General features: G+C 48.8%; 1 protein-coding gene across 4 annotated transcripts; it reads right to left on the bottom strand.

Annotated features, from left to right (window-relative positions):
- Nucleotides 1-19: 19 nt before the first annotated feature.
- SLC7A9 (solute carrier family 7 member 9) lies at nt 20-26537 on the bottom strand. 4 transcript variants are annotated; one of them, XM_032591413.1, is made up of 14 exons: nt 26465-26537; nt 25753-25875; nt 23822-23969; nt 23299-23541; nt 22802-22927; nt 22471-22570; nt 21693-21737; nt 21104-21227; nt 19443-19546; nt 13313-13409; nt 12085-12234; nt 2494-2668; nt 633-746; nt 20-289 (listed from the first exon to the last, which is right to left on the bottom strand). In XM_032591413.1, exons 2-13 carry the CDS (start codon nt 25846-25848, stop codon nt 682-684), a joined length of 1473 nt encoding a protein of 490 aa, XP_032447304.1. In that variant the 5' UTR covers nt 25849-25875; nt 26465-26537; the 3' UTR covers nt 20-289; nt 633-681. The 4 variants fall into 4 exon arrangements, with proteins under 4 accessions (XP_032447304.1, XP_032447302.1, XP_030155067.1 ...); XM_032591411.1 differs by having other exon boundaries at nt 25753-25910; XM_030299207.1 differs by lacking the exon at nt 26465-26537 and adding an exon at nt 26215-26410 and having other exon boundaries at nt 25753-25910.
- Between the last annotated feature and the right edge of the window lie 933 nt (nt 26538-27470).

The raw sequence follows: 27470 nt of genomic DNA on the forward strand, positions 1-27470 counted from the left end.
GTTTTCACAGAAATGCCATTTTACGTTTTTTTAGACAGTGTTTTCCCTGAGTGCCGAATGCAAACTAGAATTGTATTCATCACCCTTTCTGGTTTGACCAGAGTGTCTGTGAGGGCTGAGGTGGGGCCTGTTCTGGGCACCAGGCTGCGGATGGTTCTGGATGGTCCGTCTTGCAGTGGGGGCCTCGACATTCAGCCTGGGATAGACCTGCCTCGGACACGGGGGTGCGGTACTTCTGGGAGCGGCGAGGGTGGGCAGTAAAACATCTGTACTTCAGTGTGTTAAGAATCTGTTTCGATCAGAGCAAAACGTGTGTGTATTTTTACACACCTTCTTGGTCCCTGGTTTAAAGAGTGCCCTTTATTTAAGTAGATGTGATGTGCCTCCCCCCGCTGAAGCGTCACAGTCGTAAGGTGGTAGTTTTCACTGAGCCCTCGGCTGGCCGCCAGCCTTCAGTTAGGTTGCATCTTCACTGCTAACTTCGGCAAACGCCTGTCCGTTCTCTCTAGAACCCCCACCCAGAGAACTGAGGCTATGGAAACAACAGCGTTATGAACACCTGAATACGTGTGTTTTTTTTTTTTTTTCCTTGAGGAAGACACCAGGTAGAAATAACCACAAATACCGCTTACACAAATAAATCCGTCGCAGCTTGGACTTGGCTCCGGGAGGCCGGGCTTGCTACTCTGGAGCTTCCTCCGGCGGCACAACCTCCATCAGCATCTGAAGGTGCATGGTGACGGGCTCTGGAGCAAAAGCCAGTCAACAAGTGCGGTCAGAGGGGCGCAGAAATCTGGCTCCCGCCCCCTGGGGCCGTGTCCTCTGTACGAGCCGCGCTCAGGGGTCAGGGGCCCGAGGGGCTCAGAACCATCCTGGGAGCCACAGTGGCTCTTTGGAGGTAAGTTACTTCCCGGAAAAGCATTGGGAACCTGCTATTTTATTGCCACCAAACACCGTCCTCTACAGGGAAGATCTGCAGGACTCGTGTGTACATATTTAACTACCACTGACCAAGAGTTGAATATGTGGCTGGAAGGCACCGGGCCTGCATCTTGCCTAAAACCCAGATAGTTTCTTCTTTCCACCTCCTCAAGCCCAGCTTCCTACCAGTTTTTGCAGGGAGCGGGTGGAGTAAGTTTTCTAAAGCTGAGAGGTAAGCCCTGCTTTGTCCCTGTAGGTTGTAAGTCGTCCTGGCTAGATTCTCTGTTGGGACGATCAGATCTGAATTCATGCTCCGAGGCCTGGGAAAAATGGCTGTCCTCACAGTAACCACCGGACTTTCCTGTCTCTAGTCGTGTGCCTGCAGCCCTCTCTCAGCTTCGGGCTTCGATCAGAGGAAAGAGGTTATGCGGTGGGGAGAGCTGCTTCCGGAAAAGAAAATGTCCCCGGTAGAAACAATAAAGCCGAATTTTGGGTTTGGTTTCACTTTGTTAACATGAAACAGATTCGCTCTTGCTGTAACACCTATGTCAGGTTTCCCAGGTGAGGCAGTGCCCGGGCTGGGGAGCGGCCCCTGGAAAGTCCAGGGTCAACCTCACCGCCTCGCAGTTGGGTTTTGTTTTCGTACCTCGTACGTCTCCCTGAGTCGCACGTACGGAAGTAAAACCAGATAGGAGTGCCTGCAGGGACGGCTGTGCTTCCCTGCTTTCCTGCTCGGACAAGCTGAGGGAGAAGGGGCCTGTTTTCGTCACATCCACTCTATGGATACTAGGTGGCTGTTGCATAGACCCGGAGTGAAACTGCACAGCCCAATTCCCGCCTTCTAGAAACAGTACAGGGAGCGGGGGACCGAGAAAGGGCTGTCAGAGGTAGAGGACCCTTGACAGGCGAGGGTGCTGGGGGCTGGCTCCCTGTGGTTGAATCTGCAGCACAGGATGTGACGCTGTGAGTGTCCCCCCCCCCCCCAGGTGCGCTGTATGCAGAGGCCCCTTGATGTACTTGGTACCACAACTTTGTTTTTCCAAAGTGAAAGTGGTTAACGTAGCTACGCTTCCTAACAATTGCCCTAAAGCAGCTGAGGGGCCAGGATGGCTGAGTGGTGAGAGCTGTGGCTCTGGCATTGGAAGGCTCAGGCCCTCATCCCGACTCTGTCACGTTCTGGGTGTCTCGGGGGTGCTGCTGAGCCTCAGATGGTGTCTGTGTATCAGACGAAAGAAAGTGGGGCTCTGGAGGTTGGATGCACAACGATGTGAATACACTTATCCGTACTGAGGCCTACACTTAAAAACCGTTAGGATGGTCAGTGTTATGTGTACTTTACGGTGGAAAATAAGAAAAGCAGATGGTGATGTCCCTTCCTGTTACAGTAATTGACGGGGACAAGGGACGAGGCCACAGGTGGACCCCAGAGGTGTCACACTGAGAGGATGAAATTTGCTAGCTGCCTGAGATCCTGCGATAAGAAAGTCGGTAGGACCAGGACAGGTGAGGTGCGGGACGCTGTGCCTGTCTGCGCCTCGCCAACAGCACGACAGTCCCCGTGTTGGTACTTACTTAAGATTTTCTGAGCCCATCCAAACTTATAGTGGACAAAAAGGAAGTAAAATATAAGGCCGCTCAGTATAAATAACACACAGTAGAGATATTCCCACGCGGGTTCGCTGATGATTGGGGCCAAAACCAAAAACACGGAGACGAGAGTCACCAAGATGGGGATGAAAATGGGCACCTGCAGGCGAGACAACATGGAGTCATGATTTGACCACGTGCACTCCTGTCCTTCCCGAAAGTTTTCATTCAAAACAAAACACTGAGTGGGAAAGAATGTAATGAACTCTGTGTGCCCCTCCTCCAATTTCAGTAATTTTAATTCCCCCCCCCCCCCCACCTCTCCCTGAAAGTTCCCTGCACGCTGGTAGTTGGGTCTGGAGGCAAGAATACTTGGTCGTTGGAACGGCAACGCTTCCTTTCCTAAACCCATCATGAGGCCCTTAATGTCTCATTGTCCCACTTCTGAATCGCCAGGGTCAGTCAGTGGCTTCAGGGGCAGGAGAGGAAGCCAGTGCCACTGGGTCTGGATTCCTCCATTTCTCCAGGGAACAGTTTTCTTTTAGTAGGAAATGGCGTTTAGAAACCATAATCTGGGGGTTGGAGTACTCCTTGTTCTTTTACAGAGACAGAACATACTTTTTTTTTTTTCAAGAAAGAGAAAAATTCACAAGTTCACACTGCTATTTCCAATTCAAAGGTAAGATTTCATTTTTTCCTTACTTTAGACTTTTTCTTAACGCTTCTGAAAATCTTGTTTCTTAAATGGCTTTAGCATAGTTGCTTGCTTTGTCCTACAACGTGCCTGTAACTGTACCAGTCCTATCTTCAGACCACTACTGTAAGTGGTGCTATGAAGCGTAAGATGTCCTGTAGTTCTTTTTAACCTCAGAGTATAACCCACAGGGAGATTCATTCAAAATACCGCACTTAAGTTTTCCTCCGGGTGCTTTTGTCATTTACTTGTCACAGAGTAAGGTTTCTTTATTTGTTTTCAGTTTTGAGGGATTTTTTTTTCCCTTCTAAATTTTAAAATATTATAACTTAATGAAATAAGCCATACAGAGAAAGACAGACACCATATGTTTTCACTTTTATGTGGATCCTGAGAAACTTAACAGAAACCCATGGGGCAGGGGAAGGAAAAAAAAAAAAAAAGAGGTTAGAGTGGGAGAGAGCCAAAGCATAAGAGACTCTTAAAAACTGAGAACAAACTGAGGTTTGATGGGGGGTGGGAGGGAGGGGAGGGTTGGTGATGGGTATTGAAGAGGGCATTTTTGGGGATGAGCACTGGGTGTTGTATGGAACCACTTTGACAATTTCATAAAAAAAATATAACTTAAAATTTCTTATCAGTTTTGCTTTATTCTTTCTTTCTTTCTTTTTTTTTTTTTAAGATTTTAAGTAAGCTCTACACCCAATGTGAGGCTTGAACTCATGACCCCAAGATCGGGAGTCGCGTGCTCCACTGACTGAGTCAGCCGGGTGCCCCTGACCTATTTCTTTTTGAAAATAAATACACACACATAGAAGTGCAACCATACATGCACATGTTCATCTTCCACTGCCCCCAGATAAAAGATACCAAACATATAAATGATAGTTTTCCACTTTGCTTTTTTCTTTTCTTTTTTTTTGAAGTTTACTTATTTATTTTGAGAGAGTGTGAGTGGAGGAGGGGCAAAGAGGGGGAGAGCGAGAATCCCAAGCAGCCTCCGCGATGCCAACACGGAGCCCGACACGTAGCTCGAAATCACGAACTGTGAGATCGTGACCTGAGACTCACCCAGGGGGCGCCTGGGTGGCTCAGTCGGCTGAGCATCCAACTTCAGCTCAAGTCGCGATCTCGAGGTTCGTTGAGTATGAGCCCCACGTGGGGCCCTGCACTGACAGCTCAGAGCCTGGAGCCTGCTTCAGGTTGTGTATCTCCCTTTCTCTCTGCCCCTCCCCTGCTTGTGCTCGGTGTGTGTCTCTCTCTCTCAAAAATAAATAAAAATAAACGACTGAGCCACCCAGGCGCCCCAGCACTTGGCTTTTTTTCAATTAATATGTTGCAGAGATAGGGCCATAGTAATACCATAGTAATACCTAGTAAAAAATATCAATTTTTTACTGCTGCATACCACTCTGGTTCGTGGAGGTGTCAAAATCTATTCAACCGGTCTCCCACTGATTGACTCCTGGGTTGTGCTGAACCTTTTGCCGCAGTAAGTAATCTTGTGTATATTTCATATTTTTGCCCATTTCACCTTGGGGTAGATTACTTCAAAATGGGGTGTCCGGGTGAAAAGGTAAGTGCAAATGTGCTACACCACTTGTATGCCGGCAGCCGTGTGCGAGCGGGCTGCTCCCCGAGGAGTGTGGCCAGAGTGTGGGGTGTCTGCCCGACTGATGGGCAACCAGAGCTGTGGTCTGCGTTCTCTTACTGGCGGGAGGTGGAGCTGGTTGGGGTTCGTTTGCTTCATCTTTAAGTATCATTGTAGGTGCTCTCTGAACTGTCTTTTCGTATCTGTTGTTTGTTGATATGTTTTGTCCATTTCAGATGTGGGTGCTTCCCGTCCCAATCGTAGGAACTCTTTAAGGGTATTAGCCCCCATTCTTTTTGTGATATCAGTGCAGGTATTTTCCCCATCTATGTATACGTGTTTTAAAATTCCCTCTCTTTTTTTCAACGCATACATTTTGATTTTGTTCGGGTCTTGTTTGTCCATTTTTCCCTTTTCATTTCTGGCTTTTGAGTCCTAGGAAAGATTTTGCCCATTCTTGGATGACAAAGCAATTTCCATAATTTAGATTTTCTTCATGCATAGGCACCATTATGTTTAAATTTTAGAACCTTTATATTTCAATATCCTCTTCTCTGTTTTGCCGGCTGTTCATCTTGCTTCTTCAGTGTGACCTTTGTAATCAACTCCTCTAACTCTAGAAAAAAGATCTGATATATCATGGCCTCATTAAATGTCTAAGGGGCGCCTGGATGGCTCATTCGGTTGAGTGTCTGACTTTGGCTCAGGTCATGATCTTGCTTGTGTCCACGGGCTCGAGCCCCACATGGGGCTCTTGCGCTGACGGCTCGGAGCCTGGAGCCTGCTTGGATTCTGTGTCTCCCCCTCTCTCTGCCCCTCCCCTGCTAGCACTCTGTCTCTCTGTCTCTCAAAATGTTAAAAAAAAAAAGTTTTTTTTTAATGTCTACATTAAAAAACAGTGACGTCTTTAGGATACTGATTTTTCCTAACTCAGAACACGTGTGAATTTTCCTTTGTTGAGGTGACCTTTTCTGTCTTTCAGAAGAGGCCTCCCCTCTGTGGTTACGACTAGGCACTCGCGAATTAATGTGTTTGGGGGAATGAAGTGCACTCATGATCTTTTAAGTGGATGCCATTTTTATAAAAAGGCTATTGATTTCAGTGTGTTTATTTTACGTCTCATTACTTGACCATATTTCCGTGTAGTTTTTTCTTTAATCCTTTTGGATTTTCCAGAGGCATGATGTGGTGTCTTGGGAAGGAGGAAGTCCGACACTTTAGAAAGGCTTTCCTAGCTCTGCCACTCCGAGTTGCCTTCTCGTCTCATTGCCTTGTTACTGTCTTCAAACTGAGCTAAATGACAGCAGACATGGAAGGCGCCTGTGCCTCACTTCAGCGGGGACCTCTGTAGTGTCTGTCACCTTCTCAATTAAAACAGCTGTTAGCATTTTGCTGAAGGGGTGTGTGTGTGTGTGTGTGTGTGTGTGTGTGTGTGTGTGTGTGTTCATGTAAGGAAATAGTAATAAGTTCCTGTTTTTTATCAGTAATGCATATTGAATCATATCTGGTGAAATCTGTGAGAGGTGATTGTAGGGTTTTCCTCCATAGGTATATTAATATGATGAATTCTATCTACCCATGAACTAAATCCATATTTGATTTTTTTTTTTAATCTAAGATTTGTTTATTTTGAGAGAGCGAGAGAACGTGAGCACCAGCAGTGTAGGGGCAGAGGAAGAGAGAGAGAGACTCCCAAGCAGGCGCTGTGCTGCCAGTGCAAAGCCAGACACGGGGCTCAGTCTCACGAGCCGTGAGACCATGACCTGAGATGAAATCAAGAGTTGGACACTCAACCGACTGAGCCACCCTCCCCCCTTGTAATGTTTATGTATTTTGGGAGAGAGTAGATTTTCTGATCTTTAGCTGTTCTTGCACAGACATGACTTAGTCATGACATGTTATCTTTAAAAAAAAAACTTTTTTTAACGTTTATTATTGAGAGACAGAGCATGAGCAGGGGAGGGGCAGAGAGGAGGAGACACAGAATCTGAAGTGGGCTTCAGGTTCTGAGCTGTCAGCACAGTGCCCGACGCGGGGCTCGAACTCAAACCGCGAGATGACCTGAGCCGAAGTCAGATGCTTAACCGACTAAGCCACCCAGCCGCCTCATGATATATTATCTTTTTAACGTAATTGTGTTCTATTTGTTAAACAGTTTTATTTAAGAATTTTAGGGACGCCTGTGTGGCTCAGTCAGTTAAGTGTCTGACTTCGGCTCAGGTCATGATCTGGCAGTTTGTAAGTTCGAGCCCTGCATTGGCTCTGTGCTGCCGGCTTGGAGCCTGGAACCTGCTTCAGATTCTGTGTCTCCCTCTCTCTCTGCCCCTCCCCTGCTCACACTCTGTCTCTCAATAATAAATAAACGTTAAAAAAAATTAAAAATTTTATAGCAGTATTGAAAAGTGAGATTAGTCTATGATTTTCTTTTTCCCTTTTTTTGTGCTAGCTTTGGTATCAGTATTATAGTTGATAGAAATAATTTGAAAAATCAATAAAACAATCTGAAGCTAATCTTTTATTTTTATTTTTAAAGATTTTAAGTAATCTCAGGGCACCTGGGTGGCTCAGTTGGTTAAGTGCCCGCCTTCAGCTCAGGTCACGATCTGACCCTCGCGGTTCGTGGGTTTGAGCCCCGCATTGGGCTCTGTGCTGACAGCTCAGAGCCCGGAGCCTGCTTCGGATTCTGTGTCTCCCTCTCTCTCTGCCCTTCCCCCGCTCACACTCTGTCTCTGTCTCTCAAAAATGAATTGACGTTAAAAAAAATTTTTTTTAAGATTTTAAGTAATCTCTATACCCAACATGGGGCTTGAACTTCCAATCCCAAGATCAAGAGTGCAGGCTGTACTGACAGAGCCAGCCAGGTGCCCCTGTGGGTAACCTTTTAAAAAATGAGGGCACAAACACACAAATAAGAAACAAAAATGGGGAAATAATCTCCAGAACATGGGAATTTTTTTTAATCCTAAAACTAATTTGTACAACTCAGTGTAAATAAATTCAACGAAATGGACAATTTTCTAGGAAAATGTAAAGTTACTAAAACTAACCTCATCAGAATCAGAATTCTCGGGGAAATTCCAAAAACCAGATAATCCAATTAAAAATCTTAAAGTCTTTCATGTTCATTCATTCCTTCTACATTCTCGGTTTTCTTTGTTGTTCCTTCTCTTGCTTTTTGAGTTGCCTGTTTTCATGTTTATTGTTGTATTTAATGCAACGAAACTTTCTCAGAGCACCGATCCTAAGATTATGTCTTATTTTTATTGTCATTTTTAGGAAATTGTGTACTTTCATTTCCTATTTCCTGTTGGGTTGAAAAGCTTAATTTTTAAAGATTACTTTCCTGTGTCATTGCATTATAGATAGAGAATGTGGTTTGCCCTTACTTCTAATTTTTTCAAGGTTTTCTTTGTGGCATCAAAGACTGTCAGTTTTCAGCCCTGTCCCATATGCACTTGAAAAGGTGTGTTTGCTATTTTGGGGCCTCACAGTCTGATATGGTCTCTGACATCTGCCTTGTTCTGCTGTTTAGGGCTTGTCACTTGTACCAGTGCGATGTCTGGGTCTGTCTGGGACTTAAGGGAGACGCGTGAAAAATGTGTTTTAATGTTTGTTTATTTTTAGGAGAGAGCATGAGCAGGGGAGGGGCGGAGAGAGAGGGAGACAGAGACTCTGAAGCAGGCTCCAGGCTCCGAGGGGTCAGCCCAGAGCTCAAACCCCCAAGCTGTGAGATCACACTTGGCTGAAGTCAGACGTTTAACTGACTGAGCCACCCAGGCGTCCCTGAAGGGAGCCACTTTAAAGTCTCCTGTTAGGGTGTGTGTGTGTGTCTAGCTGTACTTTCTGAGGTTGCTGCTTCATGAAAATGACTACCGTGTGATCTGGTGACTAGGTTTTCATACCTGTGATCTCTTTATTGTGGATTTTAGCCTTCAGCATCACTGAAGCCCTTCGCATTACGAAGGACACTGAAGTGTGCTTTGGGCCTTGGTGCCTGTTTGCTGAGATCACAAATCCTGTTGTCTGTGTGTTTTCATTTGCTTGGTATGCCTTTGCTGATATCCTTTTAATTTTTTCACAGCTTTGTAAACCTGCCTGAGAAATCTTTTTTTTTAATGTTTATGTATTTTTAGAGAGAAAAGGCGAGCAGGGGAGGGGGGGGCGGAGAGAACATCCCAAGCAGGCTCCGCACTGTCAGCACAGAGCCCGACTCGGATCTTGATCTCGGGAACCGTGGGATCAGGACCTGAGCCAGAATCAAGAGCCGGCCCCTGACTAAGCCACACAGGCGCTCTCTGAAAAGTCTTTTTCTTTTAATGGTTGATTTAAACTCATGTAAACTGAATAGATTAGCTTATTCATGTAACTGACAGGTTTGGGCTCCACATTGTTTTATATTCCTTTATGCAGACTGCTACTTACTGTCAGTTTTCCGCCCTTGAAGAGTGACATTCTGTGGGAAAACTCTCACCTGAGGCCTGTTTCTCTTATTTTAAATGGGGGAAAAATACCACGTATCACAGGAAACGCCAGATTCCCAACCAGTGTCCTCAAATGTAACTAAAACACAGCAAATGCATATAAACACATGCATTACACCAGGAAGTAAACTGCTTTAAAAGTGATTTCCTGGTGACCAACCAGTGAATCTGGTTGTTAACAAGTGGTTACCAGGGGCGCCTGGGTGGCGCAGTCGGTTAAGCGTCCGACTTTAGCCAGGTCACGATCTCGCGGTCCGGGAGTTCGAGCCCCGCGTCAGGCTCTGGGCTGATGGCTCAGAGCCTGGAGCCTGTTTCCGATTCTGTGTCTCCCTCTCTCTCTGCCCCTCCCCCGTTCATGCTCTGTCTCTCTCTGTCCCAAAAATAAATAAACGTTGAAAAAAAAAAAAATTTTAACAAGTAGTTACCGTTCACCCAGTAACACGGTCTCCCAGCACCTGAGGGCACGTGACTCTCACTTTTCACTGTGCGTACACACGATTCTGACTTGTGTTGGATTTGGAGCGCAATTTGAAACTTTGCTCACACGTCTTGAAAACATCGTATTACATTTTGGGACTTAAATATTAATTTTCCCACATAACTAGCAGCTGGAAATGGGACTATTAAGAGATTTATAGATTCTAGAAAGTTTGGGGGTGTTAAAAACTTGTAATAAGCAAAAAAAACAAGAGTAACAGCAAACCACCCTAATATGCCTCCTACCAAGAAAATGTTAACCAGGAAGATATTCTGATTTGTTTCAAGTCTTTCTAGAGAGGGTCTTTTACAATATGGTCTGTGTGTGTGCGTGTGTGTGTGTGTCTATTTTGGATATAACTTTTGGGATCTATAAATGCTGTTTTTGTTCCAAGAGTTACCATTATAAATAGAAGATATCACACCGTACCCTCCTTACAATCTCTTTGTTCCATAGTGTCTATAAGAATCAGTAATGGAATTAGCTAGGGATTCTTCTCTTTCCTCCCCACGTCTAATTCCAGATGGCACCCCGGGGCAGTCTTGTTGGCGTGTTTTCCTTACCCGGCACGCTTTCATAGGCTTTCTCTTCCATCTTGCATCAAATTGTCAGGGCTTGATATTAGCATCCCTCCTTTGTCTCCCTGTCTGCCGTCACTGAGTCCAGTTCTGGGCCACAAACTTTTTGGTTTCTGAAGCTCGTTCTCTAGGTGGTTCCTCCCAAAGGTCTCATGCAACAGTCCATGCCTTGAGGTGTTTCATATTGGTAACTTTATTCTTCGAGGTCAGTTTGGATATAAAATCTTTGGCTAATATTTTCTCTCTCTGAACGCCATAAATTGGTTGCTCCACTGTCTCAGGATATGAAGTGTGGCTGATGAGAATTTTGGTGCCCGTATTAATTTCTTTCCTTTGTAAGTGGACTGGGGTCGGGGGAGGAAAGAGGAGGGGGAGTGGACACTCACAGCATGATCCTCTAGAGCTGCAGAGTTCAGTCAGAATACATTTCCCGGTTGCCCCTTCTAGTTCTGAGTCCGGTAAGTGATGTCATACGACTTCTGGTATGCTGATTCCAATCCCTTCCTCTCTCGGCCCCCCTTCTATTTTTCCGACCCTAATACACGTTCCTTGAATTACAGTTCTTAAGAATCCTGTTGCTTGGGGTACCTGGGTGGCTCAGTCGTTTGGCTCATGATCCCACAGTTTGTGAGTCTGAACCCCCATCAGGCTCCCTGCTGTCAGCACAGAGTCCGCTTCAGATTCTTTGTCTCCCCCCGCTCTCTGCCCCTCCCCCACTCTATTGCGTGCCCTCTCTCAAAAATAAATCTAAAACAAATTTTAAAAAAGAATTCTGTTGCTTTTATTTCATTCATCAGGGACTCCAACTGTACGTGTGTTAGATCCTTTTTCCCCTACCTCCTTTGTTATTTTCTGCCAAATACCTTTTGTTTGAGGGATTTTGTACAGATGAAAAAATCTGTTCCACCAGCAGACAGCCTCTGCTTTGCTGACCTGCCCGTTGCTCTCTTGTGCTATAGTCAATAAACTTCAATCTCCTTTAAAAAAAAAAAATCTGTTCTACCATCATGATTTTGCTTGCCAGATGACCTGATGGAAGTGGAAATGCCAAATTCCATGTCTCCGCTGACTTCAGAGACTTGGCCACAGGCAAGCTTCAGTGCCAGAAAGACCACCAGGCACACTTCTGAAACAACATCCTAAAGCTAAAGACATGATCCTCTTCTTGTCCTAGTTACTTAAGTCCTCAGCTTTCCTACCTTGTTTTTTTTTTTTAAGAAGTTTTTTTTTTTTAACTTTTTTTTTTTTTTGAGAGCACAAGTTGGGGGGGAGGGCAGGCAGAGAATCTGAAGCAGGCTCCAGGCTCTGAGCTGTCAGCACAGGGCCCGATGTGGGGCTCGAACCCACGAACTGTGAGATCGTGACCTGAGCCGAAGTTGGACACTTCACCGACCGAGCCACCCAGGCGCCGCGCCCCCCCCCAACCTTTTTCTTATATCTGCATTTGCTCTTATAAGAATTCAATCGTATTGTTGTTTCCAAAGCAAAACAAAAAGCCCCTAACATAAGCAAAACAAAATAAATTCTTCTTAGACCCACTTCGGGGAGCTGTGCAGGGAGGGAGCCCCAGACAGTTCGCAGATGTGGACTATTAGTGGCTGCCTGCACAGGAATGGGTCTGGGGCCAGAAATCAGGAGCAAACTCCACTCCAGTTGGAAATAGAAAGCATGCCCCTAGATTTTAAAGTGTAGTTACCTCTAATCCGTTTCAAGAAATCAAAGCCACTTGTGACACTTAAGGCAACGAAACTTACCTTGATAGGCCTTTCCAGGTCTTTCTTTGTAAACCTCATGACAACCAATCCCAGAATCGTCAGGCCATAAAACAGCCATGCAGCAAAACTGAAGTAATTGACCAATGAGTTTATGTCACCAGGGATGATATAAATAGTTGCTATGATGCCCTAGTGGAAAGAAGAGTGAACTCTTCGGTCACTTGTACATAAAAACGTGGTCCCTGTCACTTCACAGGAGGCTAAGGAAGCCGTGCTTCCTGTGGATGGAAAGGTCTGCATGACAGAAACCTACATATCCCATATAGGTGGGGTTAAACTAGTCTTTGGCTGTGATGGGTGTTCTCCCCGAGGCCTGATGGAAAGAACTCGGTGAAGTTGCAGTTTCAAGCAGGGGGAGAACAAAACACACATGTTTATCACACCAGATTTCTTTAAAAATTTTTTTTCTTGATAAGATTTTACTTTTCTGAGTGATCTCTGTTCCCACTGTGGAGCTTGAACTCACAACTCCCAGATCAAAAGCCACAGGCTCTACCAGCTGAGCCAGCCAGGAACCTCTCCAGTGTTCTGATACGTTTTCCCACTGGAAAGTCTTTGCCAGGGGAAAGGGCCGGGGGCTGCAACACAGCCTTAGTCTGACCCTGCCCTGCCTTCGGCTGTGTGGCCTAGGCTTTGTGATTTGGGCCCTCTCCTCATCTTCAAAGCGTGTAGGCTTATGGAGAGCAATGTTCTCCATAAGAGGTGGAAGGAGTCTGGCCCCGAGGCTGGGCTTGGATGGTCCATAGAGACCATAGGTACTAGAGACAGTTGCACAGGACCAGGGACTGTCCCCTACTGAGAAACTCCAATCAGAAGATGTCAGAGGGCTTCCTCTACTGCTCAACGATGCCATGCCGTCTAAATTCCTGGGTCATAACAAGAAGCAGTTACCAGGCACCTCATTAAATGCCTTATTCTCCTTCCCTGTAAGCTAGTGGGCTTTGGTGTAGTTTGCTAGCAGGGATCCAGACATACAAATGTACCTGTAAGACTCACCGAGGGTACAAGGTTGGAAGAGTCCAACAGTGTCTCCTGGATCAACTCAGAAGGAGGAGCGGGCATTGGGTAACTTGTTTCATATACCTGTTTCATGCTGAGGACTAACGGAACCTGGGCCTTCGGAAAACCACTGGGCTTAGCAATACTGATTTACTTCAGGGCCCCTCTGTCTTTAAGGGGGTGTTTTCATGGCGGAATTCATACTTACATAAAAGATGATGGCAGGGGCTGGAGTCAGGCGCCTGACGCTGATGTAGGAGAGCACTTTAAGCATGTGGCCTTCCCGGCCCGCCACGTACACAAGTCTGGAAAAGTGATAATACGGCACCCGTGGATGGGCGTGCAGACTGTCGTGCCATCACTGGGCTTCACTACCAAGGCCACGGAGAAAGGGACTGAATCGGAACCTGATGCTGTCAGTGGGAGTTGGTCTCTAGGGGTGAGTGAGTTTGGGGGAAGTAGGTGAAGCGGTTAAATGCTCCTGAGAGCAATGCATCCTGGTACCGTGGGTCACATGAATGGGGAAGAGCAGGGGGCTGCCCTGAGGGAGACTCGACCTGCTCTATGTCCTCAAAAGTTAGGCAAGAAGCAAATGGAAAAACCAGTCTAGGGGCAGTGGACCCCGGTGCTCAGAGCACCCGACAGAAGCAAACACAGGGGAGCCTGGCACTCCCTAAATCCAAGCTGTACAGAATTTCCGTATTTCAAAACCTGAACCAAAACACGTTAAGGGTGGGTCAGCAGACTGCAAACAAGTAGCTTAGACTCCCTGCCCCCAAGAACTCCTGGTGATTCAGTAATCTGAAAGACGAGGTTTAAAATGTTGAAAAAAGGGGAAATGCCAAAAATTTCTAAAAAATACAAAATTACCATAATTTAAGAATCAACAACTGATATACGAGGTGCCAGTGAAAAAAATAAATTAGAAACCAGATCTGAGTTACGAAGTGTAGAGAAATGGAAAATGCAGACAGGAAATTAAGAAACAGAAAGAAGCCCAAATATATTAAACGGGGTAAGGCAAACTCAAAGAAGGGCAGAGAGCTTTCATGGAATTGAAATACAACTTTCAAATTAAATCCAGCTCTAGACAAAAAAAAAAAAAAGCATACCCAGATACAAATATTATAGTGGAAGGAAAAAAATTTTTTTAAGCTTCCAAATTTAAAAGATTAGCTACAAAATTAGGACACGCAAAATCATAACAGACGTAGAATGAGAATCTTTTCGGCGATGAGGGAAATTGGTTTTCAGATTCCTGTGCTGTGCAGCTAAACTACCATTCAAGACGACTGACTTAGTAAGTACATGTGTAGGTAAACAATAACTACGGCACATTTTCTGTTCTCTGTTCCTCACTGGAAACTATTCAGAAGTCTACTCCAACAAACAAACAGGGCCTGAACTCAGAAGGAGTTGATTGAAGAAGCAACGTTAAGGAAACAGCAGTAAAACACGTTGGTATGTATGTGAGTGACGAGGGAGACAAAGGCAAGAGAAACGTAGCTTCAATGAAATCTCCTTACAGCTTGCAACCCACTGATACACACCACCGATAGAAACGTGCAGAGTTTGACCTTCCTTGAGGAACTCGTGGCTGCCTTAGTGCCTTCACGTTGATGTTTGATTAAAGACTAAAAGTCACCTTAAGAGCAGCTAGCCCCTCAAGGTCCTGAAAGCCTTGCTTCCAAATTCCTTCGAAACTTGCTTAAAAGTATATAATCAGTCACTCCTCCCAACCCCGGTGCAGCTCTTTCTGCCTTGGGTCCTGTCCCCGTGCTTTAATAAAATCACCTTTTTGCACCAAACGCGTTTCAAGAATTCTTTCTCAGCCATTTGCTCACGAACCCCATCATAAGTATTGGATTTTTAATTTTTGTCCTGCACATGGCAGGTTGACAGACGAGGTGTAGCTCACCTACTGGACGATGTGAAAGGGAGAGCCCGTGGGGGAGAGGGGAGAGAACAGAGAGACTAGTAGACTCTTAGGTGTTCGAGTTCAATTTGCTGGGTAATTGCTAAAAGAATAGAAATACAACTTCCACCTCAGCAGAAGAAAAAAACGACATTTGATGGATAATCAGAATATGATTTTTTTTTAAAGCCAGAAAACCCCACGATATTTGGAGATTAGTCCCACTGCAATACTAATCACGTCAAACGTGACCAGAGGCTGCTGGCCTGGCCCGAGATGCCCCCGGGGGGGCTTGTTGAAAGAGAAGCCAGAGCCCGCCGTCGCCGCTGAGTGTGGAAGATACAAGGGTTGGGGGATGTGTTACCAAAAGCAGCATCCTAAAGCTTGCAGCGACCGCAGTATCAGTATCGGACAATACAGAACGTAAGGCGAAAAGAGTTTTCTCTGAAAACGGAAGCCGTCTACCCAGAAACTACAAAAAACAGGAGCCCTTGAGAGAGAAGGCCAAACTTGACAAATCCCCCGAGAGCAGAAGATTCGAACAGTCAAGGCACAAGCTTGATGATGATATAAAAAATCGAGACGGCGGGAACACAATACACCTTATTTTGCAGACCCTAGGAAGCATTTATAAAGACTGCAGTAAGCCACAAGGGAAGGCTTAAAGCTTCCGAAGAAGTGAGGTCATAAAGATCCCACACTCTGACTACAATACGATAAAATCGCAAGTCAGGAATACAAAGGCCAAAGGGCCCTGTCTATTAAAAGTACGTATTTGAACTTTGAAAACGACATAAACGGGGCGTCGGATTAGTTCCCAGAACAAGCCAGTGAAACTGGGATTAAATGAGTCGCCAGATGGAAGGAGACAGGTGGCGCTGTGACCTCACGCTGTAAACCCCTCAGTGCTTACAGCCCTCCGTAAATTCCAAGTGCTCAGAAAGCAAGCAGGACTTTTGGAACTGGAGACCATCATTGCAAGTTTGGCTGGAAGACTGAGCAGGCAAGAAGGAGTGGAGCACTGACATGGGAGCACTAGTTCTCCCCAGTGTTGTGTGGCCGGAGCTGGGAAGCATCTGCACGCAGTGATAGCCCAGGACAGGGCCCTTGGGTGATATGGAGTGAACCCGGCATGCTGGGCATAGCGGTATCATTCAAACCAGTAGGGGAAAGGACGGACTATCAACAGGATCTGGGACAACAGGTAGAGGTTGGGGGCAGGGGGAGGAGTGAGATTTATGCCTCATATCAAAATACATTCCAGACTGATCAAAGAGCTAAAGTAAAATGCTGGAAGAAAACACGGGTAGGTGTTGTTGAAAGGCGAAAAGTTTGTCTCTGTGAGATAGGAAACTCAGAAACCAGGAAGCAAAAATCTTAGATTTGACCCCACAATAAATTCTCTCCAACAGAATTCAATACAGCACAAGTCCCAGGCCACCCCCAAGCTGCATAGGCACATGAATGATACAGAATTAACTCAAAATGGATCATAAACCTAAATGTGAGGGTTACGCCTATAGAATATAGAACTTCTAGGGTAAAACAAAAGGAAAAATCTTTGTGACTTTGGGTTGCGCAAAGGCTCTTAGATATGGCAACAAAAGTGTGACACATGAACGGTACAAACTGGGCTTTGTCAAAGTTAAAAACGTGCATTTCAAAAACACCATTAAGAAAGAGAAGTTGGGGAGCCTGGGTGGCTCAGTGGGTTAAGTGTTGGACTTTTGATTTCAGCTCAGGTTATGATCCCACAGTTTGTGAGATCAAACCTTCCATAGGGCTCTGTGCTGACAGTGCGGAGCCTGCTTGGGGTTCTCCCTCTCTCTCCCTCTGCCCCTGCCTCTCCCCAGCTCATGTGCATGGGTGTGCTCGCTCGCTCTCTCTCTCTCTCTGTCTCTCAAAATATTTAAAAAAAATGACAAGCCACAGACTGGGAGAAAATATGTGTAAGTGAGATACCTGATAAAGGACTTGTATCCATAATATATAAAGAATTCTTACAACTCAATAAGATGACAAATGGCCCAATTTAAAAAGTGTACAAAAGGGGCACCTGAGTGGCTCGGTTAGTTAAGCGTCCGACATCAGCTCAGGTCATGATCTCACAGTTTGTGGGTTTGAGCCCCATGTCGGGCTCTGTGCTGACAGCTCAGAGCCTGGAGCCTGCTTCAGATTCTGTGTCTCCCTCTCTCTCTGCCCCTTCCCCACTCACAATCTGTCACTGTCTCTCTCAAAAATAAACAAACGTTGAAAACATTATAAAAAATAAAAATTGGACAAAAGATTTGAATAGATATTTCATCAGAAGATACATGAATGGCTAATCACATAAAAAGATGCTCAGTATCATTAGTAATTAAGGAAATGCAGTTAAAACCACAATGACATAATATCAACTAAAAAGACTGTAATTAAAAAGACAACACCAAGTGTTAGTGAGGATGTAGAGAAACTGGAATGCTCACGTATTGCTAATAGAAATTAAAGTGAGACAACCAACTTGGAAAACAGTTAAGCCATTTCTGTAAAAGTTGATCGCAGATCTACTATATGAGCCCGCAGTTCTAGTCCTGGGAATCTAAGAGAAATGAAAACATATGTCCGCACAAACCCATGTGTGAATTCATAGCAGCACTGTTCATGATAGCCCAGACTCGAAGCAATGCAAACCTCCATCTACCCGTGAATGGATAAACAAACTGTGGTATATCCAGACAATGGCATAGGATTCAGGAGGTGAAAGGAACGAGCAGGTATATGCTATGCCATGGATGAGCCTCAAAACTAATATGCTGAGTGAAAGAAAGCCAGATGCAAATGGCATACTGTATCACTCCATTTAAGTGAACTGTCTAGAAAATGCAAAGTTATAGACACAGGGGCGGGTCAGTGGTAGTCTAGGGCTGGAGGTGGGAGCAGGGATTAATGGTAATTAGGCTGGAGTGAACTTTTGGTGTGATGGAAATGTTCTAGAATTGAACTGTGAGGACATTTGCACAGCTTAATAAATGTACTAAAATCATTGAATTGTGTAATTACAAAGTGAGTTTATGGGATTTAAACCTCAGTGGAGCTACTGAAATTATGTTTCTAAATATTAGCAGCAAACTCGTTTATGGTATTTAAACCTCAGTAGAGCTACTGAAATTATGTTTCTCAATATTAGCAGCAAACTCTCAGAAACTGAAAAAAAGTTTTAAATACCATTTACAAGAGTGCAAAAAATGAAATATTTTGAGGTGAATCTGAAAGAATATATGCAAAAGCCACATATTCTCAAAACTACTCAAAAACTATTGAAACAACTGTATTTGAAAAAAATTGAGACCTAAATAAAGGGAGCGGGTCCTTGCCCCTAGATTAAGAAAAATCAATACCATTCAATACCATTAAAATGGCGGCCCTCTCCAAACTGATCTGCAGGTTGCACGCAGCCCTGATCAAAGTCCTTGAGGGCCTTTTTATAGAAATTGACAAGTAGATTCTAAAATTCCTATAGAAACGCAAAGAATCCAGAAGAGCCGAACGCTTTTGAAGAACGAATGTTGCTGGACCAGCACAACCCGGGCTTTGACGGCGGCTTCAGAAGAAAGGTTTTGTGGCATAGAGTGTGTAAGCACAGAAACTTTGGCGATTCCACTCTCAGGAAATCTATCCATTCAGAACACTGGACACTGGGGCAGAGACGTGTTCCAGAATGTTCCCTGCGTCAGTGTTTGTGACCACCACCCCCGCTCAGCCGGTGAGCCGAGGTTAAGTCGTGCCACATCACAAAATGGAATACAACACCGCTGTTAACTCTCTCTAGACCAGGAGGGTCCAGGGGATTGGCAGGGGCTGGTGAGCTATGCCTGCTTGTGTGGATACAGTTTGGGCAGAACGGAACCCCAGCTCTTAGCCTTCGAGCTACACTGGCAGAGTTGAGTAGTGACAAAGGTGGCCTGAAAGCCTAAGCTGGGACTACCTGATCTAGGTTATGTGTATGTTCACATGGGAAGATGTTCAAGAAATATTTTTAGGTGAAAGACGGGGCGAGGTGAAAAGTAGCCCCAGCGTGCCTGTCACCCTGTGTCCCCAAACTGCCTGGTGAAGTTGGCAACATTGCTCCCCACCGACAAGGAAGCCAGGACCTCGCTTCAGTGGGGCCACCGGGTCCAGCGCCAGTGTGCAAGCTCGGCCAAGCTTTTTGCTCCCTTTCTAGGACTTTGGGTTTTCTTTTCTCTTTTTTTCTTTTTTTTTTTTAAGCTTCTACTCAAATTTCAGTTAGACTTTGTGTTTTCTGTTATGCCATGATGTGTTAGCCTGGCAGAGCCCTAAGGACTTTCACCCTGGGTCTTGTTTTCCTCAAGTGTGGAATGGGCCCTGCTGCCACCGCCACCCCCCCACACACCGCCCCAGGGTGAGTGCTGGGGTCCCCTACCTGCCTGCTGTAAAGCAAGTCCCGTTGGCGGCACCGATGGTGGAAAAGGCCACGAACAGCGGAACCACCCAAGAGGCCGGGTAGAGAACGCGGTCGCCGAACGTCTGCAGAGAGAAGCAGAGGAGTCCTGAGGTCTCTCACGGCCCCCAGGAGCCATGGGTCCCAAGGAAGCTGCTGGGCTCTCCCCAGGGGGCCCAGGCCCCCACCCCTGGGTGGGCACTGGCTCTGAATCCCTCCGGGAGAGGAGAAAGTAGAGAACCTCTCCGGAAGAAAACGACTTATTCTTCCCCACCCCCACCTCCTGAACTGTAGCGGAGCTGATGATACTCCATCCTTGGCCCTCTGTCCGTCGTGTTCATGTTTTCTGGGTGATCTCCGGGGCTACGTGTTCCCGGTAACCTACATCCCTTAGAAATGCCTGCCAAGGGGGCGCCTGGGTGGCTCAGTCGGTTAAGCGTCCGACTTCAGCTCAGGTCACGATCTCGCGGTCGGTGAGTTCGAGCCCTGCGTCGGGCTCTGGGCTGATGGCTCGGAGCCTGGAGCCTGCTTCCGATTCTGTGTCTCCCTCTCTCTCTCTGCCCCTCCCCCATTCATGCTCTCTCTCTGTCTCAAAAATAAATAAACGTTAAAAAAATTAAAAAAAAAAAAAAAGAAATGCCTGCCAAGGTTGGGATGGGAGGAGACTTGTTTTGCCCTCCCAGGACTCTGTTAGAACACGGTCTTTCCCCTTCCTGGTGCACAGGTAGTGCCACAAGGTTGTCATGAAAGGTTGGCTGGCAACTGGGTGCATGCTAGCCCTTTGATCTCACTCCAGTGCCCTTCTGTGCATCCCCTCGCTCTATCAAATCTGTGGACCAAGGCCCAGACTTTGCAGAGAATAACTGCGCAGAGCCTTGATCAACCTCTGCCGGATTCCCCTGTCAGGAAGTTATCCTGAATAGAACGCTGTGTAAACTGTATGGAGTCAGCTCTTTGTTTTGGGATGCTTTACTGTCCCCCACCGTCTAACACTGAGTAACAGAAGTCTCCTCTCCACTCCTCCCTGTCCTAATTCTTCGTCCCGGTTTCCTTCCAACACCGTGGCCCCTCACCGAAGTCAAGGGGTCAAGGAATTGACCGCCTTGCTCAGCACGACCCTGTTCTCCCTGCACCTCAGCCACCTGTCCTGGTGGTCAGTGACCTCATCATAACCAAGATGGCGTCTCTCCCTGCTCCCTGTCTCCTGTTTCCAGTTCATTTCCTGTCCCACCCCAGCTCCACAAGGCCTCAAGCATGTGGGGCCCTCCCCACCTTTTCTGTGGACTCTCACACCCATCCCCCTTGTCATCGAGACCCTACTTGACCAGCTTAACTTGCAGTCTGTTGTTTTGATTCCCTCCTTCCGTCCCTCCCTTGCGCTTTCTCATGCACATGTGTGTCTGTCAAAACCCCAGCCCCGGGGAAATCCGGCCCTGCTCCACCTGCTCTCAGTGCGTGTGCCCAGGTCACAGACAGAAGCTTCCACCTGCCGGCGGCCTTCCATGGCATTGGGTCTTTGCTGCTGTCCCCAACAGCTATCCCTCCCTCCGCCCGTGTCCTAGACGATTATTTCCCTCATCTCGAGCGGGTATCTCAGCTTCCCACAGACCCTAGCACCCTCCCCACAGATTCCGGGTCCTCACCACGGCCACTGCCTGGGACTGCAGGAGCTCGGTAGGAGTCATCACGGTGAAGTAGGAAACGTTCATGAGGATGTAGCAGCCTGTCACCAGTGGGATCCCGATGATGATGGCCAAGGGCAGGTTTCTGGGGGGGGGGGCGGGGCGAGGGGCAGGGACCCAGGGTCAGACAGAGCATCCGTGACAGCCTCACAAGACTGTTGTCTCTGTCCAGTCCTTTCTTCCCACCCACCCAGCTGGCCGTCCACTTCTCCCTGCAGTGGGCGGGGGTCACTGCTGCCTCCGGAGGCCCACCCACAAGCAGGGGCTGTGGGACGTGACATTTTCAAATGAGAAAGAACCCTCCCACTCTCAGACTCCAGGGTGGGGAGGTCGAACTGTTCATAAAGCAAAATAAGCCCAGGATAAAGTTGGGGTTCATTCATCCTCTCTGCTACGATTCCACTTTCCCACAGCAAAACCAAGCTCTGACGAGCGGATATCCATGAGCTTATAAGGAACAATTTGCAGTATGGAAGGGGTCCACTTGGTGCTTGGGGAAGGGAAACGTGCTTGCTGGCCCACCGTCTCCCGCCTGACTCAGTTCTCCTACCTGAAAGGGTTTCTAAGTTCTTCCGTGATGTAATTGAGTTGATTCCTAGAGAAAGAAAAGGCACACAAGTAACATAACTTCAACTTTCTTTGCTAAGGTTGTGAAACACAAAGTAAAGGTCGGCCTCATTGAAGACCCTCCACCACAGAGAAAATTCTCCTGCAGGAATCCAGGGTAATGTCATTTGGAGAAAGCCCCACGGTGGTGGGGCTCCCAACGTCTGCACGTCTGTCAGTGATAAGTCTTTGCCCTCTGTGGGAATCATGGAAGTTTTCAAGAATTATTGGGGAGGCACGAGTCCCCAGGCTGCTTTGAAAAACTGTTAGCGTCACTGTCTGGAAGGAGAATGAAATCTGCTTTGCACGAGGGAAGGAGCAGCGTCCTGGGGGGCCACGCTTCTTCCTCACAGAACATAAACGGAATCTTGTCGACTACACCTAGTATTTCCCAGGGTGCAATGGAAGTGCTTCTGAGAACTGGTGCCTCATCGAGTGCCTGGGCAGCTCTGACGGCCTCCAATTCGGCTGAGCCTGTCTGTGTCCAGTGAAGCTTCTAGCTCAGGCCTGCTGCGGGGCTGGGAAAGGGTTCGGGGTTTCAGCGTCTGTGGGGTCCGAGGAGAACAGAAGCGGGGGGGGGGGGTGGGTGGGTGCTGAACCAAATGGAGACGTGGAGGTGAGCTTTAGGGTCCCCCCCGCAAGCCCGAGGAAGGGGAGGTCCTTGCCTTCCTTGGTTTCAGCATCGTACCTGAGAAATCCCAACCAGATGGGGGGCACCTTACCATCCATCGTACGCCCAGAGTCCATTATAAAATGCCAGACTGATGGCTCCCACAGACAGTTTTGTGCCCTCAAAAGAATTCTCAAAATTCCTTGTGTTCCCTGTAATTAAGTCAGACAGTGGATTGTGGGTGTCAGAGGACCACACTGGGATCCTGCATCATCTCCGTGGGACAGAAGGACAGGAATTGTGGCCTCAGGTTATCAGACAGACTCTGAAAAGCAGAGAAACCACAGATGCTTCCTGCTGAACTCCTGCCAGGCTTTCTGAGACACAGGCCTCAGAGCACAACCTCCTAGTGGCACCCACCCTCCCCTCCAGCCGCCGGTCACCTTGGGCCAGGAGGACCAGCCCGCTGATGATGATGATGGCCACGATCACCAGCTTGGCCCCCGTGAACACGTTCTGGACGTAGCTCCCCAGCCGCACGCTCAGCGAGTTCACCGTGGTGATGAGCACTGGAAGGGGCCAGAGTGGGGGCGATGTCGTGCGTCCCTGGGCTCAACACCTCCCTCCTTTCCCGGGGGCCTGAGAGGGTCTCCTGCCCCCGATCCTGTCCTCTCCACTGCCTCATTCATCAGGTGTGCCCGGCGAGGACCCCTGAGTCCCACGACATGGAGAAGCAGCCAGTCCCCAGGTGAATGCTGCCTTGAGGGACAGACTACCGCCAGGGCTTTGGGCCCCCACCAGACCCTGCCCTGCTTCTCGCCAGTGCCTCCAGGCCCACCGGCCTTCTTCTAGGCATGGTGGAGCCGAGGCCTGCCTTCCCACGTCCCTTGTGCCGGGTGTTTCCTGACCTCAGCCCGGAGCATCACACTCGGGTACTCACAGATGGCAGCGGCAGCCAGGCATTTCACGACAACCGGAGGGGGATTGCAGCCCGAATAGAAGGGCGCACAGACATACTCCGAAAAGCTGAGGCAGATGATGGCAAAGGATGTGGGCTTTATGACGAACAGGCTGGTCCAGGAGAAGAGGTAGGCAGGGATGGGCCCGAAGGCCTCCATCAGGTAAGGGTACTCGCCCCCTGACTTGGTGATCATCGTGCCAAGCTCTGCAAAGCACAGAGCACCTGGAACACGGAGAGGGGGTCCCCTCAGGCCCCTGGTGAGGAGTGGCCCTGGTCACCCCCTCCCTCTGGGCCACGCCCACGCGGGCCACCATGGCCCTCTCCGCAGACCGCCCTGAGTTCTGGCCATTGCTCATTCCAGAGCAGCCCAATTTACACCTGGTTGCCCGCGGGCGTCGAAAGGAACCCCTGGCAACAGCAAGGCCAGGACACAGATTGTGCTCACACAGCCCGCGCCCACCTTCCACAGGGAGAGCTCGCCAGGGAGGGGCGTCTTTGTTACCCAGTGTTGCGAGGACCCCACAGGCTGCCCATATGATGAGACAGGGCCCCACGGTTTCCGTGTTGCTGAGCACAGACTTGGGGGAGATGAAGATCCCAGAGCCGATGATGGTGCCCACGATGATGCAGATGCCGCTGAGCAGGCCCACCTTGGATGTGGGGGAGGGGGGGGCATTAGTGCCACCACCCAGGACGCCGCGCGGCCCGCAGACAGCAGCCCTCAGCCCTCTCCCCCCCCCCCCCACCCCTGAGTGCGGCCGGCGCAGCCCAGGTGAAGGCACTTCCGGCCTGTGCTGTTGCAGCAAAACACCAGGCTTCACTTACATCAGGTCCATGCATCCTCACCACGGCCTCATGACCCCATTTGACAGAGGAGAAAATAGAGGCACCGAAAGGTCACATGACTGTCCAGGGATCTACAGCCAGAGTGGGTAGACCTGGCTCAGGTTCCAGTCTCCCAACCTCTACTCTTATTGACAAAGGGGCCCAGACGGTGAAGGCCGATTTAGCAAACAGTGAAATCAGGGCTGGGGGTCCTGACCAGGGGCCCTGGCCTCTCGGGAGCAGAGGTGGGGACAGGCGGGAGAAACCCAGGCCTCTAGGTGCAGAAACATCTGGGGACTGTGAGCTTTCTCTGATGCCGTTTTGCAGGGTATGAGCTTCCTAGTGACAAGCCCCGCTTCGGACACGTCCCATGGAATCCCATTCCTATGAAATTTAAGAACAGGCAAAACTAACCTATGGGAATAGAAACTCAGGGCTGGGGTGGGGAGTCCACCTAGAAAGGGACAAGAGGGAGCTTTCTAGGGTGAGGAGTTTGTCAATACCCATCAGACTGAACACTGAAGATCTGTACGTCACGTACGGAATTACGCGGGTTGAGTCCAGTGAACACGGAAGCCCCCGGCCGTGGTTTGCCAGCAAGGGTCACATGCAATCGGGGAGGGGCCCGGGAGCAGGGTCAGCTCCTGTGCTGGCCTCGGGGCCGGGGTGCACTAGCGGGTTGGTCTCGGCTTTTCTCCTCTAATGGCCCATGTGGCTGACCAGCCCAGAGGCCCTCAGCATTCACCCTGAAGCCGCCTGAGTTTAGGAGTGACTTGAGGACCACCTGGAGTTAGTTCTGTGCTGTTCGGTGGGCAGGAACATGCATTAGCCACTCCTAGGGACCCCAGCTCCCAGGCCAACCCACAGTCAAGCGGTGCTGTCCCCCAAATCCCTCCTCCATCCCCTCTGCCATCAGGCATGGGAGCTCTCAGAGGCTCCGCCCAGAGCTCAGGCCACTAGTTGGGCCTTCAAAGCCATTCTGATCTTGTTCTGGAACTCTCCTTCCTCATCCTGTGAGTTTGAGCTGTCCTTCCACACCCATCCACCTGCATTGAGCTCCGTTCTGTCTCCACTCCCCCCTCCCCACAAAGCTCCCCTTCCCTGCAGCTCAATTGCCAGCCCCATGTGACACTGACCCCCTCTAGGGCGCAGGCACCTCCAATTCCAGCCATTACTACATACATTCCGTCTCAGAGGGCTCATCCATGTCAGACCCACGTCACACTCACCATCCCTGCTAGACTCACTAAAGCGGAATGAGTTTCCCATCACTGAAGGAATACGAGGGACACACAAGGGGCAGATTCTTGGTAAAGACACTATAGAGGGGATCCCAACATCAGAAGGTCCTGTCTGACCACCCCCCCGCCCCAAGGCCATCGGTCTGGGCAAACACCAGCCCCTCCAGGTACTCGCCAGGCACACAGAAGCACATGCGTTAACCTCACAAAAAAAATGCTAAGTTCACTGGCCAGAGGGAAAGAGGTACGTCCAAAGAACTGCTCACTTAGAGATGTGCTTTACAACGCAGATCAGCGGGGACTTCACCGGGGCCCCTCCTTGCTGCCCTTGACCTGGGAAGGGCCGGTGCCCAGGGACCAACCTTACCTCCTTCTGGAGACTCGTGGTCTTGGGTTCCTTACTCTGGATACTCCGGATGGACTTCTCATCTTCTCTCCGATTCCTCAGGCTTGTCTCCTCCATGTTCCCCTCCTGCCAGTTCTAGGACAGCTGCAAGGAGGGCATGGGCCTCGACTCAGCAGAAGCTGTAGTGGACAGGATGCAGACACGGGCTCAGCGAGGGCTCTCCTTCGCAGCCCTCCGGGCCCGTGGGGCCTGACTCCAAAAGCAGATGAGTAGCTACTGTTTTAGGGTAGACTTGCTCAGTCCCAGGGTTAACACCCCATCCCGACCGCTGTTGACACTGCGGGGAAGGGGGGTCCCGGGCTCTTTTCCAAGGCCCCCCGCCCCCACCAGTCAGCTCCTGCTTGTCAGCAACGATGCACTCGAAAGTCATTCTACCTCCAGCTTCTTTTTTCCAAAAGTAAAAAGAAGTATTTTAGAACATACTGGAATATACTCAGTGGCATCAATGGCGAGGAATGACCGCTTTCCTCGTAGTTGTTGCCCAAGAGTAGAGGCGCCTGGGGCAGGCCAAGGGGATGCTTTTCATTGAGTGAGACCAGGCATGGAATGCTGAGGAGATTCGGCTCAAGGCTCACTAGCTGGCGGTCATTTCCTGTCCCCTTTCTCCAAATAAAGTCCCTCTCAGCCTCTGGCCAGGAGAGTAGGGAATCTTCCCATCGCCCTACGGCCTTACCTTCCTGACCTCGCGGAGTCCAGGAGCCGCCCAGCGAGGCTGGCGGCTGCGTCTGCACTGTCGCGCCCTAGGAATGGCCATGTCTTGTGCCCAGGAGTGGAGGAAGCCAGAAGGTACAGAGGTCAACGAAGGTAATTATTAAACACCTTTTTTTTTTTTTTTAAAGCAATGAAGGTTGGACACAGCACACAAAAAGGGGAGGGTCAGGCAAGCCAGTTTCTGTGCACAAATGTTTTTGTGTTGTTCATTTATGTCTAGAACATTGTTTTTGTCCTTAACCAGATTCCCCCAAATCAGCAACATCCTGTAAGGACAACTCCCTCCGAAGACTGGCATCCGAGGGGATAAACTTTGGAACTAACTCTTTTATTGCCTTAATGGGCTGTATTTACAACCCCGGTCAGGCGGCACAAAGAGGAACCGCCCGTGCGTGTCACTTGCTGGGCTGGGCAGGGCGGGTGCTTTCCTCCCACCTGCTTCTGGCCAAGCCCGGAGGAGGAGGGGGCAAGTCTTTCCCACTCACCTTTGGCAGTGACCGGTTCCGGCACCCCTGGAGCTGCAGAAGAGTTTGCCAGAATGTGGACCCAGCCCTGAGGCCTCCTGCAGGCACCTGCTGTCTGCATGTGCAGCTCCAACACCGGGACTGTTCCACTTGGTGGTACTGCTGCTCAGGGGGCCCAGTCTGTGTGCCCCTGCCCGTGGAGCAGTAAGGGGATCCACTGTGTGGCCCTTACCCGATGGGGAAACTGAGGCCCCAGAGATAACGGAGCGCGTGAAGGCCACAGAGGTCCGGCTCACTCAGAGAAGGAACAGAGGTGCCTCAGATGTGCTCAGGGGGCTGGGAACAGACCCACCCTCCCCACGAAGGCTGACTCAGGTGGCAGCTCTAATCCCTTGTCTCAGATAAGTTTTTTCTTTGGATGGAGGAGCCCAGCCTGGAGCATTGTGCTGTTATCATGACCACATCCTTCCGGTTGTTTTGATTGGAGTAAACACGACAGCGTCC

The sequence above is a fragment of the Lynx canadensis genome, chromosome E2 (genome assembly GCF_007474595.2).
Source record: "Lynx canadensis isolate LIC74 chromosome E2, mLynCan4.pri.v2, whole genome shotgun sequence".
NCBI lineage: Eukaryota > Metazoa > Chordata > Mammalia > Carnivora > Felidae > Lynx > Lynx canadensis.